This window comes from Paramisgurnus dabryanus, chromosome 4, assembly GCF_030506205.2.
Source record: "Paramisgurnus dabryanus chromosome 4, PD_genome_1.1, whole genome shotgun sequence".
NCBI lineage: Eukaryota > Metazoa > Chordata > Actinopteri > Cypriniformes > Cobitidae > Paramisgurnus > Paramisgurnus dabryanus.
The window spans coordinates 13,626,932-13,649,769 of record NC_133340.1 but is presented as its reverse complement, the minus strand read 5'-3'; the positions used below and the strand labels follow the sequence as shown (position 1 = coordinate 13,649,769).

The 22,838-nt window shown below is 40.8% G+C and overlaps 1 protein-coding gene across 6 annotated transcripts in view; it reads right to left on the bottom strand.

The window, feature by feature from the left end:
- Nucleotides 1-503: 503 nt before the first annotated feature.
- The window catches only part of wdr17 (WD repeat domain 17), a 38,813-nt gene continuing 16,478 nt past the window's right edge, over nt 504-22,838 (bottom strand). For 5 of the 6 annotated variants that reach the window (XM_065265416.2, XM_073814255.1, XM_065265414.2 and 2 more), the window contains 25 exons: nt 15,701-15,823; nt 15,426-15,613; nt 12,824-12,992; nt 12,592-12,683; nt 11,612-11,694; nt 11,441-11,527; nt 11,167-11,331; nt 10,854-11,056; nt 10,498-10,647; nt 10,288-10,418; nt 10,009-10,134; nt 8,219-8,374; nt 7,380-7,444; nt 7,166-7,298; nt 6,982-7,073; nt 6,810-6,909; nt 6,353-6,492; nt 6,098-6,118; nt 5,362-5,473; nt 4,906-5,047; nt 2,862-2,964; nt 2,657-2,758; nt 1,862-1,957; nt 1,211-1,394; nt 504-1,131 (listed from right to left, as the gene is read on the bottom strand). In XM_065265416.2, coding sequence (XP_065121488.1) covers nt 1,012-1,131; nt 1,211-1,394; nt 1,862-1,957; nt 2,657-2,758; nt 2,862-2,964; nt 4,906-5,047; nt 5,362-5,473; nt 6,098-6,118; nt 6,353-6,492; nt 6,810-6,909; nt 6,982-7,073; nt 7,166-7,298; nt 7,380-7,444; nt 8,219-8,374; nt 10,009-10,134; nt 10,288-10,418; nt 10,498-10,647; nt 10,854-11,056; nt 11,167-11,331; nt 11,441-11,527; nt 11,612-11,694; nt 12,592-12,683; nt 12,824-12,992; nt 15,426-15,613; nt 15,701-15,823 — 3,083 coding nt within the window. In that variant the 3' untranslated portion in view covers nt 504-1,011. The remainder of the gene's footprint in view (nt 1,132-1,210; nt 1,395-1,861; nt 1,958-2,656; nt 2,759-2,861; nt 2,965-4,905; nt 5,048-5,361; nt 5,474-6,097; nt 6,119-6,352; nt 6,493-6,809; nt 6,910-6,981; nt 7,074-7,165; nt 7,299-7,379; nt 7,445-8,218; nt 8,375-10,008; nt 10,135-10,287; nt 10,419-10,497; nt 10,648-10,853; nt 11,057-11,166; nt 11,332-11,440; nt 11,528-11,611; nt 11,695-12,591; nt 12,684-12,823; nt 12,993-15,425; nt 15,614-15,700; nt 15,824-22,838) is intronic. The other variant, XM_065265415.2, reaches the window with a different exon arrangement.

Here is a 22,838-nt window from a genome sequence, read left to right as displayed (position 1 = left end):
AAATCCTGCAATGTTTTCCTCAAAAAACATAATTTCTTCTCGACTGAACAAAGAAAGACATCAACATTTTGGATGACATGGTGGTGAGTAAATTATCTGGATTTTTCTTTTAAGAAAATTGCCTTTAATATAACTATGGCCTAGTCCTGGATTTATCCAAACCCTGTCCGTATGTTTAATATCTATGTCTTATATGCCATTTTGCTAAAAATGTTGTCTTTATAAATACACTCCAGACATACAGCTTTCTGCACTAACAGATAGCAGAATTATAATGCGTCTCACTTCATGTATGTGTGCTTTTTACAAACTTATTGCCTAAATTAATCTAGACATATATTTTGAATGTAACAGCAAGGCTTAATCTCCTGTTCACACTTTATGGCAGTAAGCCTTTAAAACTAAATTACTGAAGTTTTAAACTCTCAGCACTCCTATATTCAATAGTCAATTAATATATTTTATACATAGACAACGGACATGATTGCCAACTTGTTTTTACAGTATGTTAAAGCAGCAAAATGAAAGAAAAAAAAAACATGTACAGATAAATACCTCTTACTGTACTCAAGTCTTGAAAAATAAGTTAGCTCTACAAAACATTCATAAGAGTGCATGATCCAAAAGCTTGACCTTAATAATGACGTGTACACCAACTAAATAGCAGCTAGAATTGAGAAATCCTTTTGGCTATTTCAACCCTTATACCTAAATGTAACATCATAATCCGTCTGTGTCAATAATTGTCCCACTTCATGTATAAGATTCATCAGCGCATCCAGCACAGAATTTCCGTAATGTTACTTAGATGTTACAAATGGCAATGCACAAGACTGCTAATCTGATTCTTTGCATATGCTCTGCAAGTCTTACTGTAATAAGCACATCATGAAGCACATTGAGGTGAGCAATCAAGGCAAAGCCTCAAAAAATGTTGGAGTGTTGTTCTGCTACCAGATGCTGAATTACCAGAGCCGGACCAGAAAGAATACTGTTCACATTCATTTGTGCTCAGAAGGGGTTAAGGCGTATACCCGTTCCCAGCGGAGAGAATGGGTTCACCTTCGCCCACATAAGGGCATCATTTAAAGAAATGGCTGATTTGCCATCCTCCAGGAAGAACATGGGACCCTATCGTTCAAAACAAAGATATGAGTTTAATGCCATTTAAGTCATGCTGCTCAGACACGAGTAAGAAAAACAGACCCACCTGTATCCTGAGGCCTGTGAAGCAGGAAATCTGGACATCAGAGTGACTGGGCAGGTTGGAACCGGTGACATAGTCAGGACCCTCTAGGCCATTGATGGGCTCCTCTCTCATCCGACTCAACAGCTGGTTGTACTCTAGTTTCTGGACCTCAGACGGTGAAGTGTACAAGCTTTCATCTGGCGCTCTGTGTTTGTGTGTTCATGTTTCACAGGTGTGCATGAAAGAAAGAAAGAAAGAATGAAAGAGCAAGAGTTAGAGAGATCATTTGTTAGATCTACAACCTAGAAAAATGACATTAGTTGTTTTCACAGAGTGTCACACATTCCAAAAATACATTTTAGATTCATTCCAATTTACCCTTTTTAAAAAAATGGTTCCCTTCATCTCAGTGGAATAAGATTTTGTGACTTTTCTACATTTTTTGTCAATGTTAATTTAAAAAACTGGGCTTGATTTGATCGTTTTGAAGATGTGTAATTTATTTTTTGTTAAATGTTGCTTTTACTGACTCAAATAGCAGCATAACTTGCTGACTATGTTGTGATTTAAACATTATTGCTTTAAAATTGTAGTATCTGTCTAGACAGGCAACCCAATAGATTTGGAAAAAGAGCTGTTGTGTAATATGAACAAGTCACTTATTGCACAGACTTTAGAGATTGAGTGCACGCTCTCCAGGCCTCCAACTCTACAGACAACTGCTCGATCTGCAAAGGCACAGCCACCTCCCTTCTCTTCAGCAGCTGACTGAGAGAGAAAGAGAGAGAAAAAAAGAGAAAGGAAGAGAGAAAACATATTACCATAGGCACATGTTAGACTGTTTGATTGCCTGATATCAGTGTCAAAGATTACTTTTAAAATGAAAGATGGCTTTGCACTATATTTTGACTGGAAGTAAATACAAAAAATGAAGTATAAGACATTAAAATCAGATTGTAAAAGTGAGAGTCTGGCTGATAGCGTCAAAAACATATACAATATAACTGTCTATTTAGAAAAGCATCTGTTGTTACATTTGCAATATTATGAATGTATGGCAACAGATACAGTATGCAGAATTCATAGACGGTTTCAGCAGCAACAGCATAAACAAACTGCTTTTGTTGACTAAACGCAACTTTCGGTAGACTTCCACATGATCAATGACAACAGTAGTTTATTTCTGATAACAAGGGAAATAAATGACAAGTAAATTACCTTCGTATATGTATCATATCTAACGCATATTATTTATTACACTGAGCTGTGTTAAATTAATGTATACAATCAATGTAAGCTACAGGTCCTTGAATTCTGCCTAGCTGCCAAACCTCTCTGCACAGTTGTAATCCATCCTTATTGTCTCCCCTCGTCTTTTGCAAACCAAACATTTTATTTTCGACAAGGTATTTTATATTCGACAAGTACACATACATATTATTATTATTATTGTTTTACTTGACTTACCTTGTGTATTCATACAATGCAGGCACTATACTTGAATACTGTCTCCCAATGGCTAAAAGTGCACCAATATATCCACAGAGAATCAGCAATTCATTGCGCTCTCTAGCCAAAGACACACACAGAGAGAGAGACAGTTAGACCACAAAACCTAAATTTGCAGTAAATGACACTGGTGACAGTTTCCAATGGAAGGTCATTGACTTACTCACTACACTTTGGGAGAATAAGACGGTCGGTTCTGACGTAGCTCAGTAGGTCTAAAATGTGATATACAGAGTCTACAGTCCAGTCAGGAGAGCTCAGCTGCTCTGTGAGGGGAAGAAAAATAGTCAGTTAGTAAAACAAACATAGCTTTGCGCTTTGGCAATCCGTCAGAGGAGGCAAGAGAGGCTAAGCCACTTCAAGACATGTATACATTCCTGAGATATAGAGTATAGAGTACAAATGCTAAAGTGATACAGTTGTAATAAGTTTAGTGCATTTGAATGTGCAGATACATATTTTGTTGTTGATTTGATGTTGTTTCTTGCACAGATGAAGTGATTTTAATTCCAGATGTTTACAGCATAAAGGTTTCTCTCATAAGTAAATGTCACACCTGCAATAGTTGTTATATGTATATTTAATAAGATACCATGTATATAGTTAGATTTATACCACGGGCCTGTTAAATGCTTTATTCTAATTGGTTGAAAAATGTTGCATTGCTGCTGATTTTTTTTTTTTCTGTAAACCGCATACCTAACCTGTCAAATGTCTTAAAAATAGGCACCAGAGCAATGTTTGTGGTAACTGTGGTATAAGAGGAATATTTGACTGCAGTCCTTTGAATATTTTGAAAATAATGTCCACCTGCTTCACGTCATGCCACATTACCACCTTGGTGTGCATTGTTTTTTTAATAGTTCAACGGCCCGCCGTCAATTATTCCTTACAATGTATATGACTTTGTACTGTCAGCCAAACACTGTCTGAGTTATATTAATTAAAATCTTGCCTCTTTTCACTTTTACAATGGCATTGGATAGTGCCCCATTTTTTAATTTCCAGAAAGTGTATCAATCCATCAAAAACTAATCCATACAGTTATTAAACGTGTTTTGAGGCAAAGTGATGGGTTTTTGTAGAGAAATGTTTCAATTTGTATTATCTAGCCCTATTCGGACGGGATTAGTTTTACAGGGGGACCTCTGAGAAAATCGTGCTTCTCAGAGGTCCTCTGTGTTTTTAATCCCGTCCGAATCGGCCATGTCTGTGTTTTTCTCTTACGACCTCCGTAAGAATTCCAGAGCAATTTACCTACTGTTTTTCGGCGAACTCAGAGGTCCTCTGAGAAATTTAATCCCGTCCGGATGCAAATGTCTGTGTTTGCCCGCAATATCTTTTGAAAATGCGGTTCATTTCATGTTTTGGCCACCGTGATCTGCCGTAAGGTCTTACTAATGCGCGTATATTGTATTTTCTGAGTCCCATTCATTCAGATATGGATGTTTTTTCGCATTCGGCAAAATAAAATAATTAGATCAAGACGAGCTGAATATCAAACACTGTTAAGACTGGCCACTGTAATATCAGTAACGTTATAAGAAACTCTGTTCAAAGTTGTTCAACTCCGGAATGTTAATGTTAATTAATAAAGGTAATAAATTGTTATTAATCATTATTTCTTCATTTCTTTGGGTTTATTATAAGCAGACAGTTAAATAAAACACGTAGGCTAACGGTACTTTAGTAGGATTTGTATATTTTATTTTGATTTGTTAAAATTAAATTATTAAATTACATGTTCTGTCATAATTTTACATTTAAACTAAAATATTAAACATTACAAACATGCATATCCAGAGCACGTGATCTTCTGCAACGGCCAAATGAAGAAACAGACACTCCCATCTCTGGAATACCCTGCATCATTTTAATCCCGTCCGAATCGGTACATAAAATCACAGACGTCCTGGGGGACATTTTGAAACTCAAACGTTGTTTGGAAAACTAATCCCGTCCGAATAGTGCTTATGACTGTAGAAGAGTCTTGAGGCCAGGCAATAAGCTGACCTCTGACCCATTGCTGCAAAAACCCATTGCTTTGCCTCAGAAGGCAATTCAGTTTGCCTTGTCATGTACTGCGTCATGTACTGTAGGAGATTGCTTAGAATATAATGAATTATTTAAAATGTATAGTTATTTTCATAGTTTCAACAATAAATATTCAATAAAAATTTCCTCTATATATATTCTCTGGCACATACCTTTGACATATGATATTCCAATGGGAAGAGCCTTTTCTGGTTCTTGGCTCAGGAGGTAATACTTTACTGCTTGGAAGATTTCCCCATCAGCATAAGCACTCTCAGCAAGCTCTTTACATTCTTCTAATGTCGGTAGACCACACTGAAAGATTAAAAGCACCTGGTTAAGTTTTATTGATTGATACAGTACTTGCTAAAATATATCACATAAAAGTAGCTAACTGTTTAGTGAATTTTACGTTTTGATATTTTTCGTAGTTTTTATGCACAGCAGAAACTCATTGAGATGCAAGTAAAACCCCAACACAAGATCTTAAATAAATCCATTTGACCAAATGCATTTATTTTCTAAATGATCGCAAAATAAAATGTATCTGTTGATTTGAATATGTACAATCTGAGAATGTTTATCACTTTTACTGTGCCACACAAGCATGTATTACAGTAGGTCATCACCTTTTCGTGCAGGTCGTTGATTTCAGCTGAGCTGCCAGGGTAGAAGGCACACAGTTTGGCTAACAGGATTTCATTATCAGGGATCATCTGAAGTAATCTGGCTGCAAGATCCCTAGGGATTAAAATACCAATGCAGCATGAGCACAGGATGAGGCAAACGCACAATGTCACTGCAAGGTGTAAGATGATCCATTCACATACTGATGTGACACATGAATACAATAGTATTAAAATGACTTGGATAAATGTTGAAGCTGATAAATTTGGTTAAACCATGCAAAGTTTCGGTTATTTAAAATGAGTGCTTAAATGTCACTTAATGTCAAAGTCTTAGCCCTGTGTTTATCGCCTTCACCTTGCCCCTATTTGTTTTGATTATCATCCTCATCGGTTTCTTGTTTAGTTATCATAAGTCCTTAAGTCCAATATACCATAGCCTTTGTTCAGTCATTGTGTGATCTCGTTAATGTTATGTGTGTATTCCCTGCCGTATGATTTAAGTTTTTCAGTTATTCTATTACTTGTCGTCCTTCCCCAGTCACGTACCATGACACTTAATGCATTCAAAAATGCCAACAGATGAAGGACCTAAAGTAAGGGGACATACAGTATAATTTATGATTTATTTAAACAGAGAATCTATTAAGTTTGCTTTAAATACGCATACGTGCATATGAACACAATTTTGACCAAACCAGATTTAATGTATGATGCTCAAAAAAGGCAGAGAAAATACCTGCATGCCACAGATGGAAAGCTAAAGAAAAATGGAGATGACAAATGTAACAGATGCATGGCAATAACAATTAACAGGATCATGGCAACACTCTTGTGCATGGCAATAAAAAAGATGGGTTAAATTTAAGGAAAGTATGCAAGCTACAGTATGTCTAACAATGTGATATAAACATATGGGGTCTACTTCCCCTTCCATAAGATTTGTACAACTCAAAAAGTCTACAATAATCTAATCCATCAGTTTTATGCTCACCATGTGGCAGTGGTCATGTACTTCCTGGCCAGGAGCTCCAGAACGTAGTGGGTGGCTTTACTGGCTGATTCTCCCAGGACTTTGCCCACACATACTGCAAGTTCCAACTCATTGCCTCTGATCAGTGAGGCCATAGCCAGCTGACACAATAAAACTCAAATTAAACTAGTTATAAAGGATTGTATATGAGCTAATGTTTATTATAGTCTACTAATATTTATGATTGATAAACAATTAGTTTTGAGTTTAACCTCACAAAACTCTCTCAGAACATATTAAAGTCACCCTCGTATTTGACATAAAATAAAAATAGTAGTTATTCTTAGACTCCATTTAAAACAATATCATTGGCTTGATGTTCTATGACTTTTTTAGGTGATATCTATATGTGACCTTGTTTAAGACTTCAGCCAAGTTTAGACAGAATGGGTCACATATGTCAGTACAGTAAACATACTTCAGAATTGTCTACAGCCAGGTGACAGCAGGCCGCCAACACAGCGCGGCCATCTTGGAAATACCACTCCGCCAGCTCTTTACACACTCGATGCAAAAGCCTGCTCACAGAAACAAAAATGAGAACGTGTAATAGGTTGTTGCTTTGTAAAAGCATTGCGTTAATCACTTACCCGCAGTACTTCTCTATGTTGTCATTGTCTGAATTTGCAGTGTGGTTTATTGGCATGACCTGAGGTCCACGGATATTTCCTTCACAAGCACCCTGATTGAACCAAGCATCAAATCACATCAGACTCTGCACAAAGAAGTCTCACAAAACCTATAAGTGGGCATAAATAACACAGTGACCTATACCTGAGCCACCAGCACAGCTTCTTTCACCTGACCTCTAGAGGTGAAGAAATTCACCAACTTTTTCACCTCGCCAGTGGCGATGCAATACGGGATGACGTCGTCATTGCCTTCCTGCATGAGCTGGTCCGCTCTCCTGCACAGGAGTGAGTGAATAAGAAATGAATGATTTGCAAATAACAATTGATTTGAAATGACAGATGACTGTATAAAATACCTTTGCATAAGCTTCTTCCAGTACTTCATGGAAACACCAGGAGCGACAGAAAGAGCCTTTTCCCACTAAAACATAATTATAAACATTATTTCCCAGCTACATAAGCAAAATTATGGACCTTAAAAGAAAACACTACAGTTTTTCAATATTTTACTGTGCTATTACCTCAAATTATTCAAATGAATACATACCTATCTATTTTCAATGCATGCACTTGTACAGCGGGTTGTGAATGTGTTAGCATTTAGCCTAGCCCCTTTCATTCCTTAGGATCCAAACAGGGATGAATTTAGAAGCTACCAAACACTTCCATGTTTTCCCTATTTAAAGACTGATACATGAGTAGTTACACGAGTAAGTATGGTGGCACAAAATAAAACGTGGTGATTTTTTAAGCGGATAAAAAATGAGAACTGCTGTATATCATATGGAAGAAAAGCATTTAATTTGCAGCACTTCGACCTTGGGTGCAGTAATATTGACGGAAGTTTGATCGAGAGGGGGAGTAGTTAGGAGTGATGATGTTACTGTGTGCCGAGGTCAAAGTGCTTTATTTACGTTTATTTTGTGCCACCATACTTACTCGTGTAAAAGTCTTTAAATAGGGAAAACATGGAAGTGTTTGGTGGCTTCTAAATTCATCCATGCTTAAGGAATGAATGGGGCTAGGCTAAATGCTAACACATTCAGGATGCGCTGTACAAGATTAAGTGCATGCATTGAAAAAAGATAGGTATGTATTAATTTGTCTAAGTTGAGGTAAGAACGTAGTAAAATATTGAATAAAGGTTATTTTCCTTTAAGCTTCAACAGCACACAAATAAGCTTTTAGATTGTACCTCTCCCAGTTCCACCATAAGCTCACAGTATCTCTGGATTTGACCCAGCCTGATGTGGATTTCTGCTGCATTCTTTAGTCGCTCTTCTTTACTGGGGGCTCCAATTCCACCTCCAAACTTTGACATCTTTACTATGGTCAATTCCTGTGCTTCAGACTACAGGATATACAGTAAAAACCAAACTCATAATCTATTCAAAAGATTAACAGAAGTACTAAAAGTAGAAAATAACTTTCAGCCCATGATTTCAGCCATGCTCTTAACCCTCATAAGCCCCTATATTTTCCTGTATACGTTAGAGTTCCATGGGGGTAAAAATAACCCCAGAAATTAAAAGGGTGATTACAAAAAATATATTTTTTGTAATCACCCATTTAATTTCTGGGGTCATTTTTACCCCCATGGAACTCTAACATTTTTTTAAAATGTATACATTTTTAATGATACAAATAATATATAATTTTTTCGTTTACTTCCCATCTATACAATAATGCTGTGTTTTGGGAGATATGAAGTACTTTTGTACCTGTTTACCACTCAATTCCTCAACTACACCATTAGCTTGCCTGTAAAATATCAAATTTTTATGAAAATTCACATAACTTATTATCTAAATTTGATTTAAATTGTTTTTAGATATTGATCTAGATGTTATGTGTTGAATTCGTCCATTTGGTGTTTAGAAAAAAACAGTTTTATGGTTACAGTTTAGGAAATAAATCATTTTGACCAGCAGATGGCCATAGAGACCCATTCATTTTACTGGATGTGGCCAACTGCTCAACAACAATACTTTAGTGATACATTTTGTGAATTTATGTTTATATAAACATTAGAAAGGACATTAAAAATAAATATTATTTCAAATAGTATAATTTTTTGTAGTTTTTGGAGAATTTTGAAATGTCTGTTTTTGCAAAATGCCACAGAAATTTGACTAAATGTAAGGGTGTTTGTCTGTGTGTGTGTGTGTGTGTGTGTGTGTGTGTGTGTGTGTGTGTGTGTGTGTGTGTGTGTGTGTGTGTGTGTGTATTTGTGTGTGCGCGCGTGTGCGTGCGTGTTTGTGACTTTGTCTTTTTGTGTGTGTCTGTGTCTTTATGTGTGTGTAAGTTTTACTTTGTCTTTGTGCGTGTCTGTCTGAGAGTCTCTGTTTGTGTGTGTTTGTACATGTGTGTGTGTGTGTGTATGTGTATGTGTGTGGGCACGCACACACCTGTGTGAGCATTTTACATCTTTGTTTTGCATCTGTGGCTGTTTTTGCCAAATTCTGTAAAAAAATGCTCTCCGTGGCAGTCATACCTTTGTGTGTCTGTTTGTGTGTGTCTGTTTGTGTGTGTGTGTGTGTGTGTGTGTGTGTGTGTGTGTGTGTGTGTGTGTGTGTGTGTGTGTGTGTGTGTGTGTGTGTGATTGAGCATGTCTTTTCTACAGTATATTGCATTTGTCCTCTAGTACCTTTCTATGTCAAAATTTTCAGATTTATTCTGGATGCATTGATTTTATTTGATGAACAAGATAAAAATTAGTTTTTTTGCATTTCCCATTCATTTCAATTTTTACCCCAAATGGCCTCTTTTGGTGAATTTGTTTTTACACCTCTTTAGAACAACCGAATCAAGCCCAGTTTTTTTTATATGAATCTTGACAGATAATCTGGAAAAGTCACAAAATCTTATTCCACTGAGATGAAGGGAACCATATTTTTTAACTAAATAAAAGTGGCTTGGGGTAAGATTGACCCCAAGGTACTTATAAGGGTTAAGAGGACGCAATGTCACTTTTTATACACTCACAGTTTTGAAGCGAACCAGGTGTTTCATATGCACAATACCCTGCCCATAGTTCTGTGGGAGAAGGCTATCATCTTGGCCGTTGATCACAGCAACAAGGTCCCACAAGTTTTGACTCCCCCCTGGTGGCTACAGAGAGAGAGAGAGAGAGAGAGAGAGAGAGAGAGAGAGAGAGAGAGAGAGAGAGAGAGAGAGAGAGAGAGAGAGAGAGAGAGAGAGATTGCAAAATTCTCAGTATCAGAGATATTGAGATTTACCCAATATATATTGAGATTCACCTACAGAAAAACACTCTGAAAACCATCTGAGCTTCTTCATGCGAACATCGCTGGTGAGTTTATCCAGCTCCTGTTTGATATCTCTAGAAACTTTTCCACACAGAAGGGGAGGGGCTCCGGGAACCATAGCACGATCTACAATCAAAAAGCATTGTGTCATAACAAGCTTTAAAAATTAAATAAAATGTATAAGTGTTTAAACTGATGATTTTACCAGTGTTGCCAATGATATCATCCCAGCTGTGGTCAGTAAGAATGTTGACCATTAAGGGAGCAATTAGAGGAGTGAGTGACCAAAGCCTGACTGTTGAGTCTCTGGAGCAGGAAGCCATTGTGAACGGACAGCTGGGGTGACATGTCAAACCTGAGGATTTCATATTTTTGACAAGGCTGCATGAATGATGTATAATACCTTGTAAGGACACATAATGACATAAGTGTTCATCTTATTGTTCTACAAGAACAGGGAGTATTATACAAAAATAAGAGTATCTACTGCATGAATGAATAATAATTACAAGCCATTAAATAGTAATCTATCAAAATTGAAAACTTTAATGAGGTTACTACCATAAACATCGGCTCCGTGGTCATATACAGTGTCTAGACAAGTGCCGTCTCTGGTATCCCAGACACGGATGGTGTAGTCCCAGCTCCCTGAGGTCAACAGGTATGGTACCTCTGTGTTCCACATCAGACCCCGAACCGGAGCCGTGTGGCCACTCAGCACATTAATGCAGGCATCTTGGGTGTAGTCCCAAATCCTAACAGTTCTATTAAACATACACACAAAAGCATTATATACAATGCATTTTTTGATTTAAATGATTAGACTTGACTTCAACCGAAACATGTTATTATGCAAGTAATAATGATTCATTACCCATCATCTGATCCACTACACAGTATGCCCTCTCTGAGGGGTGACCAACGTACATGAAATACTTTGGCTGTGTGACCCGTAAAGACTTTTAGTGGCTGATCTGAGCTGGTGGCCAAATAATAAACTCTAACATTCTTGTCTTCACAGCCAGTTGCAATCATATCTCTGTGAGAGAGAAACAGATGATTACACAATTAATTATAACAAGTGAGAATTTTACAGAATAATAATGCTAGAAGTTTCTGTCTGTTCTGTATTTGACTAATGTACATACTTGTTATTTTGACTCCAGTCACAGCCAAACACTGCTGCTGGATGTTTGTATTTGTGCAAGACTTTACCATCAATGGTTCGAATTATGCTGAAATCAGATTCCATTAACAAAAACGGTAAGAATGTGTAGGGCATGTCTATGAAAAAAAATTCAGTTAAATAAAAAACTCACCAAAACCCATCTCCGCTGCATGTGGCTATTCTTTTGGAATCTTTGTGGCTCCAAGCTACACAAAAAATACCATTCTTCCCATGCTGGAACACAGTCGAAAATTGTAAACATTCAGGTGACAATATTAATCTAAATTAAATTCATATGAATTCAAATTTTTAAGATTAAGAAAAACTAAAACTGAGTGTACTCTGAACATACAAAAAAACAATTAAACATTTTGATATAGATTATATAGATACACAATAGAACAAATGAAGAGTTTGCTTCCAAAACGCAATAAATCTTTTTTGACAGCGATCAGCTGTAAAATGTTTTGGTCCTGCTCGATTTTCGTTGACTTTTCCAAAATAATGCACATTTTTTCATAAGATCCCCTGAGATCAATGTGTTCGCATGACAGAAGCTTGATGCTGTCGTGTGAGAACAAGCAACAGCTGGCATTTTTTCCTTCGCCCAAGTCCCTCTCATGTAAATTATTTGATTTTGATGGCTTACGTTTCTTCCCTGCCACAGAAAACCACCAAAGGTTTATCAATGCCATCAAAAGTATTATGTTATTGTTTGTTGATCATAAAGTTGAGTACAAAGTAGACGAGAAAAACTAGGATTCTGTGTGTATTCAAAGTCCCGCCATTATTGTTTACAATGCGTGGAATGGTGCGCTGTGATTGGTTAAGCGGATTTATTGCATTCCGGTGAGAAAGAGGACTGGTGTTTGTCGCAGTTTCGCAGGAGAAAAGATGGCAGACATAAGATTATGGATAAAATGAAGAATTAACTTTTTAATATTGACCGGATACACCACTGATTTTGGCCCGTAACAATCTTTTTAAATAGCGCATTTTGGAACCAAACTATTCAAATATAGAATTTAATTAAATATACAGATAGATCGATTTAGAATTAAATATGAAATCTGTGTGAGCACTGTCTGGATTATATTTAGACAAACAAAAAATATGAACCAGTTCTCTTGCCTCATTAAATCTTGTGATCATTTTCCCCTTCTTCACGTCCCAAATAAAGGCACCATTCCTGGATGTGGCTCCTGCTATGCAGTTTAAGTCTCCTTTTGGTTTCAGTGAAAAATAAAGAAGACAGTTTTTTTCATTAGCTTTGCTTATATCCTTAAAACATAATCTGTCTAAATCTGCAGTATATTGTTAACACAAGCTTTTGTTCAGAGTGATTGCTGTGTCTCATTCTTACCAGGGGCCCAGGACAGAGAGTAAACCACTCCCTCATTGCCAGGTGATGTGTATACAGCAGTTAAAGTGTTTATGTCCCACACCTTTATCGTCCCATCAAATGAAGCTGTAGCTAGAAGGTTTGGATCATCTGGCTTAAATTTACAGTCAAAGATGGTTTCAACATGACCCTGCAAGAAATATTCAAATCATACAAATCATAATTATGCCATGCTATGGTTTATTGTTTCCTAATCTTTGTAAGTCACTTTGGATAAAACATTTGCTAAATAAAAGTTTCTGCTAAATGCATACACTCGAAAAAATGCTGGGTTATTTTCAGTGGAATTTCAGTTAATTTCTGAAATTCCCTTTTGACCCAGCGCTGGGTTGAAAATAACCCAGCATTTTCAAGATTGTATATTTAAATGTAAATGCCTATTGTTAAACTCTTAATTCTGACTGACAGATGTTGATTTATTAAGTGCAAGTTAATAGTTTTTAAAAAAAATAAAAGCAGAAAGCTACAGCTAAAAATACTTTAGTTTAATGTAATTAAATAAAATCATAATTCAAACTTTAATTCAAAGTCAAAGAATTGCAAATATTTTAGATCTGGATGAAAGCTGAATGGGGTTGTCTGGCTAAAATAAAGGCTCTGAATGTGTCTCTCCCACAAAATAACTTGTTGACTGCTTGGCCTGGACATAGTTTTTTTTAAGTCTTTACAAGACAAAAATCTAGAAAAGTATGAAAATGTATGGAAATATACATATATCAGGGTTGTAGTCGAGTCCAAGCCGAGTCCGACTTGAGTCCAATAACAGAGTTTATGTTTTATTGAAAATGTTTGGTCACCATTATTGTGATCACTGTTTCCTTTAGTTGGACAGTTTGACTCTTTGTTCCAAGTAGTTGTCTTTGTAAAAAAAAAAAAAATTTTGCAAGGAAAGTTAGAAATAAATATATCATAGCTTATGTAAAAATCCTTTGTTAATTTTGTCTTTCACTAAAAGTGATTTTTTATTTTTTTTATTTTTCTTCTTATAGTGTGAGTAAAAATCACTGAAATGAAGAATGACAAAATCAGGTGTTTATAAGTCTCATTTTGTTTTAACATTGGGGAATTTTTTTCATTGCACAGCCAGATATCAAGAATCGGCTCATGAATCAAAATCATGGTGACATAATTTATGTTGCAATGCATTCTGAGACCCACTCATGTGGATTCATGTGCCGATTCTTGATATCTGGGTGTGTGTTGAAAATTGAATTGAAAATTCCCCAATGTATAAAAAATGAGATTTTATAAACACCTGATTTTTTGCATTCTTCATTTTGAAAATTTTCCTTCATTTTAATTGAAAAAAAAAAAACTATATACAAATAAAATAACAGACAAAACAAACAAAGCATTTTTCTTTCACATAAGCTATGATAGCTTTTTATTTTTAACTTTCTTTGCAAAAATGTATGTGTTTTTTTAAAAGACAACATGAAACAAAGAGTCAAACTGTCCAACTAAAGGAAACGCTGATCACAATAATGGTGACCAAACATTTTCAATAAAACATCAACATCTTAAACTCTGTTATTTTTTAATCAGACAAAGACAGATGACAGAAATAAGAACAGCCTGTTTGGTAATAATAGAGATTTAATGTCTTTTGAGTTGATTTTATCTAAGGCAGTGGCTGAAAGTCATTTGTAGTTCTTGTGTTTCTCTTTCCTTCAGTGATTCTGCTCATTATCAGGTGTCTTTAATAATCAAAAAATCATCACTTAAATGAACATTTAAGAATCCAATTGACTCTAACACTGCTTCAATGTTACTTTAACACACTGCAGGTGAAATCAATAAATTCAATTAACACAGCGTGATTGACGTGGACTCGAGTCGGACTCGGCTTGGACTCGACTACAACCCTGGACATATACATATATGAAGAGCTCAGATGCAGATTTCAGAAAACACCCAAAGGACTGCACATTCATGATCACACTACCACCTTAGTTGCGCATTAGTTTTTAAACGGGACATTTCACAAGAACCTTATAAGATGTCAAATAATTACTTGGTGTCCCCAGAGTACGTATGTGAAGTTTTAGTTTAAAATAACACATATATAATTTATTATAACATGTTAAAAATTGCCACTTTATAGGTGTGAGAAAAATGTGTCGTTTTTGGGTGTGTCCTTTTAAATGCAAATGAGCAAACTCATATTTTCGAGGTTGATACAAGCACTTGGGACCCAATTATAGCACTTAAACATGGAAAAAGTCAGATTTTTTTTCATTTAACAATTCAAAGGCTAAACAACTAATATTTCGAACTTAATTACAGGGAAAAAAGGTTATATTGCATTTTTATTTTCACAAACAACAATCAAAGCAACAGTCTTTGTCTGACTAAACAACATGCACTCTTAGAGAAACTGATCAGATGACCTTTAAAATCTGCACCTTTTCAAAAGCAGGATAACTAATATAAATATGTCCTTTATGAGGTGCTTATATAAAGCTTCAAAACTAAAAGTTTTTCAGTTTATTTAGTGTGTTAACTCTGTATGTTACCTTTACTCAGAAAGAAAAACAAATAAAAGTTACCCAACAGATCATACCAGATCACGCAGGAAATCCCACTTTTTGGTGCCCATATCATACAGTCCCACCCCTCCATCCATGAAACAGCAGACAGCGTGACCGGGCGGGAGGGAGAAGGCCTGATTCTGTGAAAGAGTCGGTGGAGGCACAGCCTCACTAGTGGAGGAAGTGTAGTGATTCTTGGAAGGGGAATTTGAGCTAAATGCTAAGAGGGACAAAACAACAAAATGTATTGAATTACTGTGACATAAAAAGACACATAAATGCTAAATGGCAAACGTAAAATACATACATTTCTTTGCAGGCGGAGAGTTTAATACATGAAGTGCATGAAAGCCGGTTTTCTTAAGCTTGAAGTTATCCAGCGGTGTCACTCTCGATACATTCCATATTCTCAACACACCAACTTGAGAGTCTAATGATTTCATAAGTAGTAACAACATATCATTAAATCAATGGTATAAAGACTTTTTAATATGTGGGTGAGATAGTCTTGGTTCAGTTCCAGCTTAAAATAGTATAAAGAAAATATCAACTAAGAAAATCACAAAAATAATTATCTATTTATCAAAACATATTTAATATGTTTAAATATATTTACTAGTTCTTACTAGTTATATAAATTACCATAACAGTAAAAAAATAAGTACAATACATTTCTTGTCTACTTAATTGGCTCTAAATGCATCAATTGAAGCCCCAATGTTAAGGTGACCAGATGCCCCCGTTTTCCGGGACAACCCCGTTTTTTGGTGTTCTGTTACTTATAAAACCACAACAATAAAAAGTCAAAAACATTCAATAAGGTCTTGTCCTCATTTTTAAATTCATAGACAATAACACATAAGATTTCAAGGACATTTTAACCAGTGAACTAGGACTCTGACAAAAATATGGTCACCTTACCTAGGGTGACCATACGTGCCATTCTTCCCAGACGCGTCCTGAACAGGATTTCGTTGCGTCTTCCGGAAGTCGTATTTGTTGACCGCATACGCCATTCAGTTAAAAACATAAAACATACAATCTTAGTTTCATTCTTGCCTCTAAATGTAACGGTTGCTTTTCTTTAATAATAATAAATATAGCTGCAAGCAGCGATACGGGGCCAAGCACCTTTAACGCAATGACCACCCAAAGCACAGCAAGAAACATACAACGCATTGAGCACCCAAGGTGCATCAAGAATACAAGGCGCAACAAAGAACCCAAAGCGTAGCAATCACAGAGCAGAACCACTGCAGTGCAGAGAAGCAACCGAAAACATGGCAAAAATAGAACATATGTGAACTACAGACAGGTTGAGAAGAATAGGTGAGAAAGAACAAAACGTTAATAGAAGAAATTAACACTTGCTTCAGGAGGGATTCGAATCCAAGAACTAAGAATCTCTTTGCATGTGATTTACTAGATGCGCCACTCAGTTGACACAGTTCAAGGGGCAGCAGAAAAGAGCTTACAGAGATGCAAGCAAAGACATATGCCAATCACCAAAGATGCAGAAATGACACTGCAGAGCAGAAATAAAAGAAATACAATGTATATGAGAATCAAAAAGCTTAAGTAAGATTGAAGAAAAGAAGAACATTCTGTAGAGTAACGCTATAAAATGTAATATACAGTAATTAACTATGACAAATAGACAACGTCACAGGCACAATCAACTTTACAAAGGGAATTTCTCAAAAAAATTCCTAGGTGCCAGAAAAATCGCTTAGGTTACTCACGTAACCCCGGTTCCCTGAAATAACGGGAACGAAGCATTGCGTCAGTTTGCTGACGCTATGGGGGAAACTCCTGTTTACTCCGTGATTGAAGCCTATTGGTTAACGTCTGTAGAAAATACAGACCAATGACGTTTGAGCCCGCGCGGGGGCGTGGCACACGTCCCTATATAAGCCGGTGAAATACGTCAAGAGCTCATTATTATTCGACTGAAGCGCGCAGCCGAATAACACTCGCTGCGTAGACGTTTGTAGCACGGCCAGCGACGCAATGCTTCGTTCCCGTTATTTCAGGGAACCGGGGTTACGTGAGTAACCTAAGCGTTCCCTTTCAATACGGTTCACTTCGCATTGCGTCAGTTTGCTGACGCTATGGGGGAACGTAATCCCATCCCGCCGTGCATACACAACGGACTGAGGTGCCCTTACCGGAGAGACACTGCATGTGGCCCTAACCCAGCATATACATAGCTCTAGCGAGCGCAAGTGTAAGCACCATATATGAAACAGTAATACGCATACAGTGAAGTTTCTAAACGCACCATGATGCATATACAATAGAGCACGAGACGGCGGGTTCCCTGAGCGCGCCGCGAGCTGTGCATGAATTATTAATAGGTAGCCATGACGGTGAGCTAGCAACGCACCGTGAAGGCCTACAGAAACGCAGTCGCGTGAATCATTAAGCCGATAAGACCTGTGCTTGTAAGGCAGGGACATCCAGGCTATAAAATCTGACAAACGTAGACCGCGAGGACCAGCCGGCCACGTTACAAATGTCAACGATAGAAATCCCCGTAGACCAAGCCCAAGATGAAGCCATACCCCTCGTGGAGTGAGCTTTTAAACCAACTGGACAATGTTCATTCAGGGAGGCGTAAGCCAAACCAATGGCTTCGACGATCCATTTAGATAGCCTCTGTTTAGTGAGCGGCATACCTAAGGAATGTTGTGCGAAGCTTACGAACAGCTGATCTGACTTGCGGTATGAGGCAGAACGGTCCGTGTATATTCTTAACGCTCTGACGGGGCAGAGCGTGTTCGGGGTTTGTTCGCCGTCCGCCGTCGGAAGGGCGAGAAGTGAAACCACCTGAACTCTAAATGGCGTGGTCAAAACTTTAGGAATGTATCCCGCTCTCGGTCTAAGGATCACTTTGCTATCGTTAGGACCGAATTCCAGACACGACGGGTCAATTGAAAACGCGTGTAAATCGCCCACTCGTTTAACCGATGCCAACGCCAGGAGGAGAGCGGTTTTAAACGAGAGAGCGCGCAGGTCAGCCTGTTCGAGGGGCTCGAAAGGGGGGCCGCGCAGCACTTTCAGGACCGTGGACAGATCCCAAGACGGGACCGTGTTAGGTCGCGGTGGGTTTAGTCTGCGAGCGCCTCTGAGGAATTTAATGATGAGATCATGTTTTCCCACGGTGCGACCGGCGATAAGGGCGTGATTCGCCGTTATCGCCGTCACATACACTTTAAGCGTCGAGGGCGCGCGACCGCTGTCCAGCATTTCCTGCAGAAAGGAGAGAATATGCTCCACTTCACAGGTGTTTGGGTTTAGGTCTTTCGTCGTGCACCAGTCAGAAAAAATAGACCACTTTTGAGCTTAAAGGCGCCTGGTAGATGGGGCCCTAGCTTCATTTAGAGTATTTAACACTCGTCCTGAAAGGCGTGATGGTTGCCGTTCAGAGACCAAACGTGTAGATTCCATAGCTCCGGCTGTGGATGCCATATCGTCCCTCTCGCCTGAGATAGGAGGTCTTTCCTCAGCGGTACTGGCCATGGTGCTGATGTTTTCAGCTGCCATAGGTCGGGGAGCCATGGTTGGTTGTGCCAAAACGGGGCGACCAGAATTATCGCGCATTTCGTCTCTCTTATCCTCTGAAGGACCTGTGGTAACAGAGCCACCAGAGGAAAAGCATACAGAAGACACGCCGGCCATGCTTGCGACAGGGCATCGTGGTGTCTCGAGAAGAAGATCGGGCAATGCGCGTTCTCGTCTGACGCAAACAGATCGATCTCCGCCCGGCCGAAGACGGTCCATATTCTCTCGACCGTCTGAGGATGCAGTCTCCATTCTCCCGGCGGCGGACCGTTGCGCGAGAGAATGTCTGCACCCGTATTGGCTACACCCGGTACGTGAGTCGCTTTCAACGAACGTACGTTCGCGTGAGCCCATAATAAAAGCCGTCTCGCCAGCCTGGATAGGGGGCGAGATCTCAGCCCTCCTTGGTGGTTTATGAACGAAACCACCGTCATACTGTCCGACCGCACTAGAACGTGTTGATGTTGGAGTTTCGGTCGAAAGTGTCGTAGCGCCAAGATAACCGCCCACATCTCGAGGTGGTTGATATGTAGCTGAGACAACTGGTTGTTCCACGCACCGAAGGCGAGCTCGCCGTCGCAGTGAGCGCCCCAACCCGTCGCAGACGCATCCGTAGTCACCACTTTCCTCCTGCTCACGGAGCCGAGCTCCGTGCCCGAGAGGAAAAGGTGAGGGGATGTCCATATCGAAAGCGCTTTCACGCAGCTGTACGTGATTTTGATTAATAAGCGGCCCGACAACCAAGCATGGGGCGGAACTTTCGCTTTCAACCAAAACTGAAGCGGCCTCATGAACAGCATTCCCAACGGTATTAGTGGGGATGCTGCTGCCATCAGACCCAGCATTTTTTGGAATCGTTTGAGAGGGAGGTGTGAACCCGCTTTGAACGATGCCGCCTCGCGTCTGACCGTGAGCGCGCGTTCCTGTGTAAGCCATGCCCGCATCTTTAATGAGTCGAGCGTCGTGCCTAAGAACGCGATTCGCTGCGTGGGGGTGAGTAAACTCTTCTGGAGGTTGATTTTGAACCCCAAATTCTCCAAATGCTGGAGTACAACGGTCTTGTGCGCAGTAATTTCCCTCTATGACTGTGCTAGAATAAGCCAATCGTCGAGGTAATTCAATATGCGGATGCCGCTCTGTCTGAGAGGGGCGAGAGCCGCATCCGCACATTTGGTAAATGTGCGTGGTGCCAGAGATAATCCGAAGGGCAGAACTTTGTACTGGTATGCTGTCCCGTCGAGCGCGAATCTTAGGAACGGCCTGTGACGTGGCGCTATCGGAATGTGAAAGTAAGCGTCTTTCAGATCCACTGATATGAACCAATCGCCCGGTCGAATTAACGCCATGATTCGTCTGGCTGTAAGCATTTTGAACGGCCGTTTGGCAAGAGCGCGATTCAAAACGCGTAGATCCAATATCGGTCTGAGGCCGCCGTCTTTCTTTGGAACGAGAAAATAACGACTGTAAAAGCCTGATTCGCTTTGATCCGCCGGGACCGTCTCTATCGCGTCTTTTAGTAATAAAGAACGCACCTCTTCCCTGAGGATCTGCATACGATCGTCTGGGACAGTGGTGTAGAGAACGCCGCGAAACCGGGGTGGTCTCCGGGCGAATTGAAGTGAATAACCGTGTTGGATTACGTTTAGAATCCAGCCCGGCATACCGGGGGTGGATTGCCAAACGTGAAATTTGACGGCGAGCGTCGATATGCTTATGGACGTTAAGCCGTGTGTGTGTGTTTGTGTGTACAGAGGAGGAAATTTGCTCTTTTTGTGAAAAGGTAAAAATTTGTGTTTCGCTGTTACAGCGAGGGTGTGTCCAGCGCCCGAGGGGACTGAAACACGCAGAACTTTCGAGGGCGGGCCGGCCGAAGCGGGACCAGAGCCTCTTTTCCTCCTCAGACTCTCTTCAGGGAGGCGGCGCAGGCGTCGGGTCCAGCGTAATCCGAGGACGGGGACCGCGGCGTCGAGGCGGGCCAGTCGGTCGTGCAGGACGCTGGCGCTTGACCTCCGGTTCAGCTCTCTGCTGGGGCTGAGCTGGTGCTGGCTTAGGGCGCTGAGCTGGCGGCGGTTTTGGGCGGCCGGTCTCAGACGCTGAGGCAGATCGTTTTGGTAGAAAATGTCGCATAGCCTGCGACGATTTCTGTGCCTCAGTGAAGCTCTGGGTGAACCCCTCCACAGCGGAGCCGAAGAGCCCCGACGGTGACACGGGCGAGTCAAGAAGGGCAACCCGATCCGTGTCCTTTATCTCCGTCAAGTTCAGCCACAGATGTCTCTCCAGAACAACCAGGCTGGCCATGGCTCTTCCTACAGCCTGAGTGGCGACTTTAGTGGCGCGAAGGGCCAGATCAGTCGCGCTGCGCAGGTTCTGAAAGGTCGACGGGTCCGGACCTGTCTCGTCCATGTCACGGAGGAGTTTTGCCTGGTATACCTGCAGCACCGCCATCGTATGGAGAGCGGATGCAGCGTGGCCGTCGGCGGCGTAAGATTTCGACGCCAGGGTCGATGTCAGGCGACAGGGCTTTGACGGATGGTTCAACTTAGCCCTCCATCCGCCGGCTGAAGACGGGCAGAGATGGGCGGCGACAGTTTCCTCGAGCGGCGGCAGCTTGGAGTAGCCGTGTTCATCGGCGCCGTCCACTACGGAGAGGACGTGGGAGACGGCGCTCTGAGCTCGGGTGGAGTGGGGAGCACGCCAAGATTTGGTGAGCTCCTGGTGAACCTCAGGGAAAAACGGCGCCTGCCGTTGGCGGGACGATTGACGGCGCCCGGGCTGCAGAAACCATTCGTCCAACCGGCTGAGTTGAGGCTCTGACGGCGGCGAACACTTAATATTGAGCTCCGCCGTAGCTTGCGTCAAGATGCGGATGAGCTCAGAGTCGTGAGGACGCGACTCGGTAGGTTCATCAGCGGCGGCTGCGTGGGCGTCGTCATCCGAAGCCGCCCAATCCTCTAACTCCTCAGAGGATGACATCACTTCCAAGTTGTCACCGGACCCAAAGGAAACCATGCCGCTAGCACTCGGCAGGGGGCGTAGGTCCTCATGGGCGAAGGTGACAGGGTGACGGCGGGGAGACAGAGCACGCGGGGGATGAGCCGGCGTGGACTCGGTCTCAGGGCGTCTTCCAGCTTCACGGCTCCGCTGCTGTTTAGGTGGGAGAGCACGGGAAGCCTTCCGTTTAAAGATCTCGAGGCGGGAGCGCAGCACCGCGATAGGAAGGAGCTCGCAGTGGGCGCAGCCCGCCTCAGCGAGTACGGCCTCGGCGTGGGCAGGACCCAGACAGATGACGCACTCCTTGTGGAAATCCTCCACAGGCAAAGGGGCTCGGCAGGAGCCGCAATGCCGAAGCGACATTATCTCAACGCGCTTCTGCTCTTTTAGATAACTCTTTTTTAGGCTCACCGGAAAGCGGCAGGGGAACACGCTGGTGTGTTGTAGTCCGCTGCAGTGCTTGGATCGACGGCGAGTAAGGGCTTCTTCTTCGGAGCAGCGAGAAGGTTCGCGCTGAAGGAGAAAAGTAAAGAGCTCTTGACGTATTTCACCGGCTTATATAGGGACGTGTGCCACGCCCCCGCGCGGGCTCAAACGTCATTGGTCTGTATTTTCTACAGACGTTAACCAATAGGCTTCAATCACGGAGTAAACAGGAGTTTCCCCCATAGCGTCAGCAAACTGACGCAATGCGAAGTGAACCGTATTGAAAGGGAACTGTTCAGTCATTTCTGTGCGGATTGCTCCAAACATTATACGAGCAGAACCTGGCATAAAATAAACAAAATTTGTAAAAATCATTGACCATATGCCTTACAATAACACATGAACAGAACGATGGAAAATGACAAATGAGGTATCGGTGCAATTGGCATAAACCAGTGAATGCA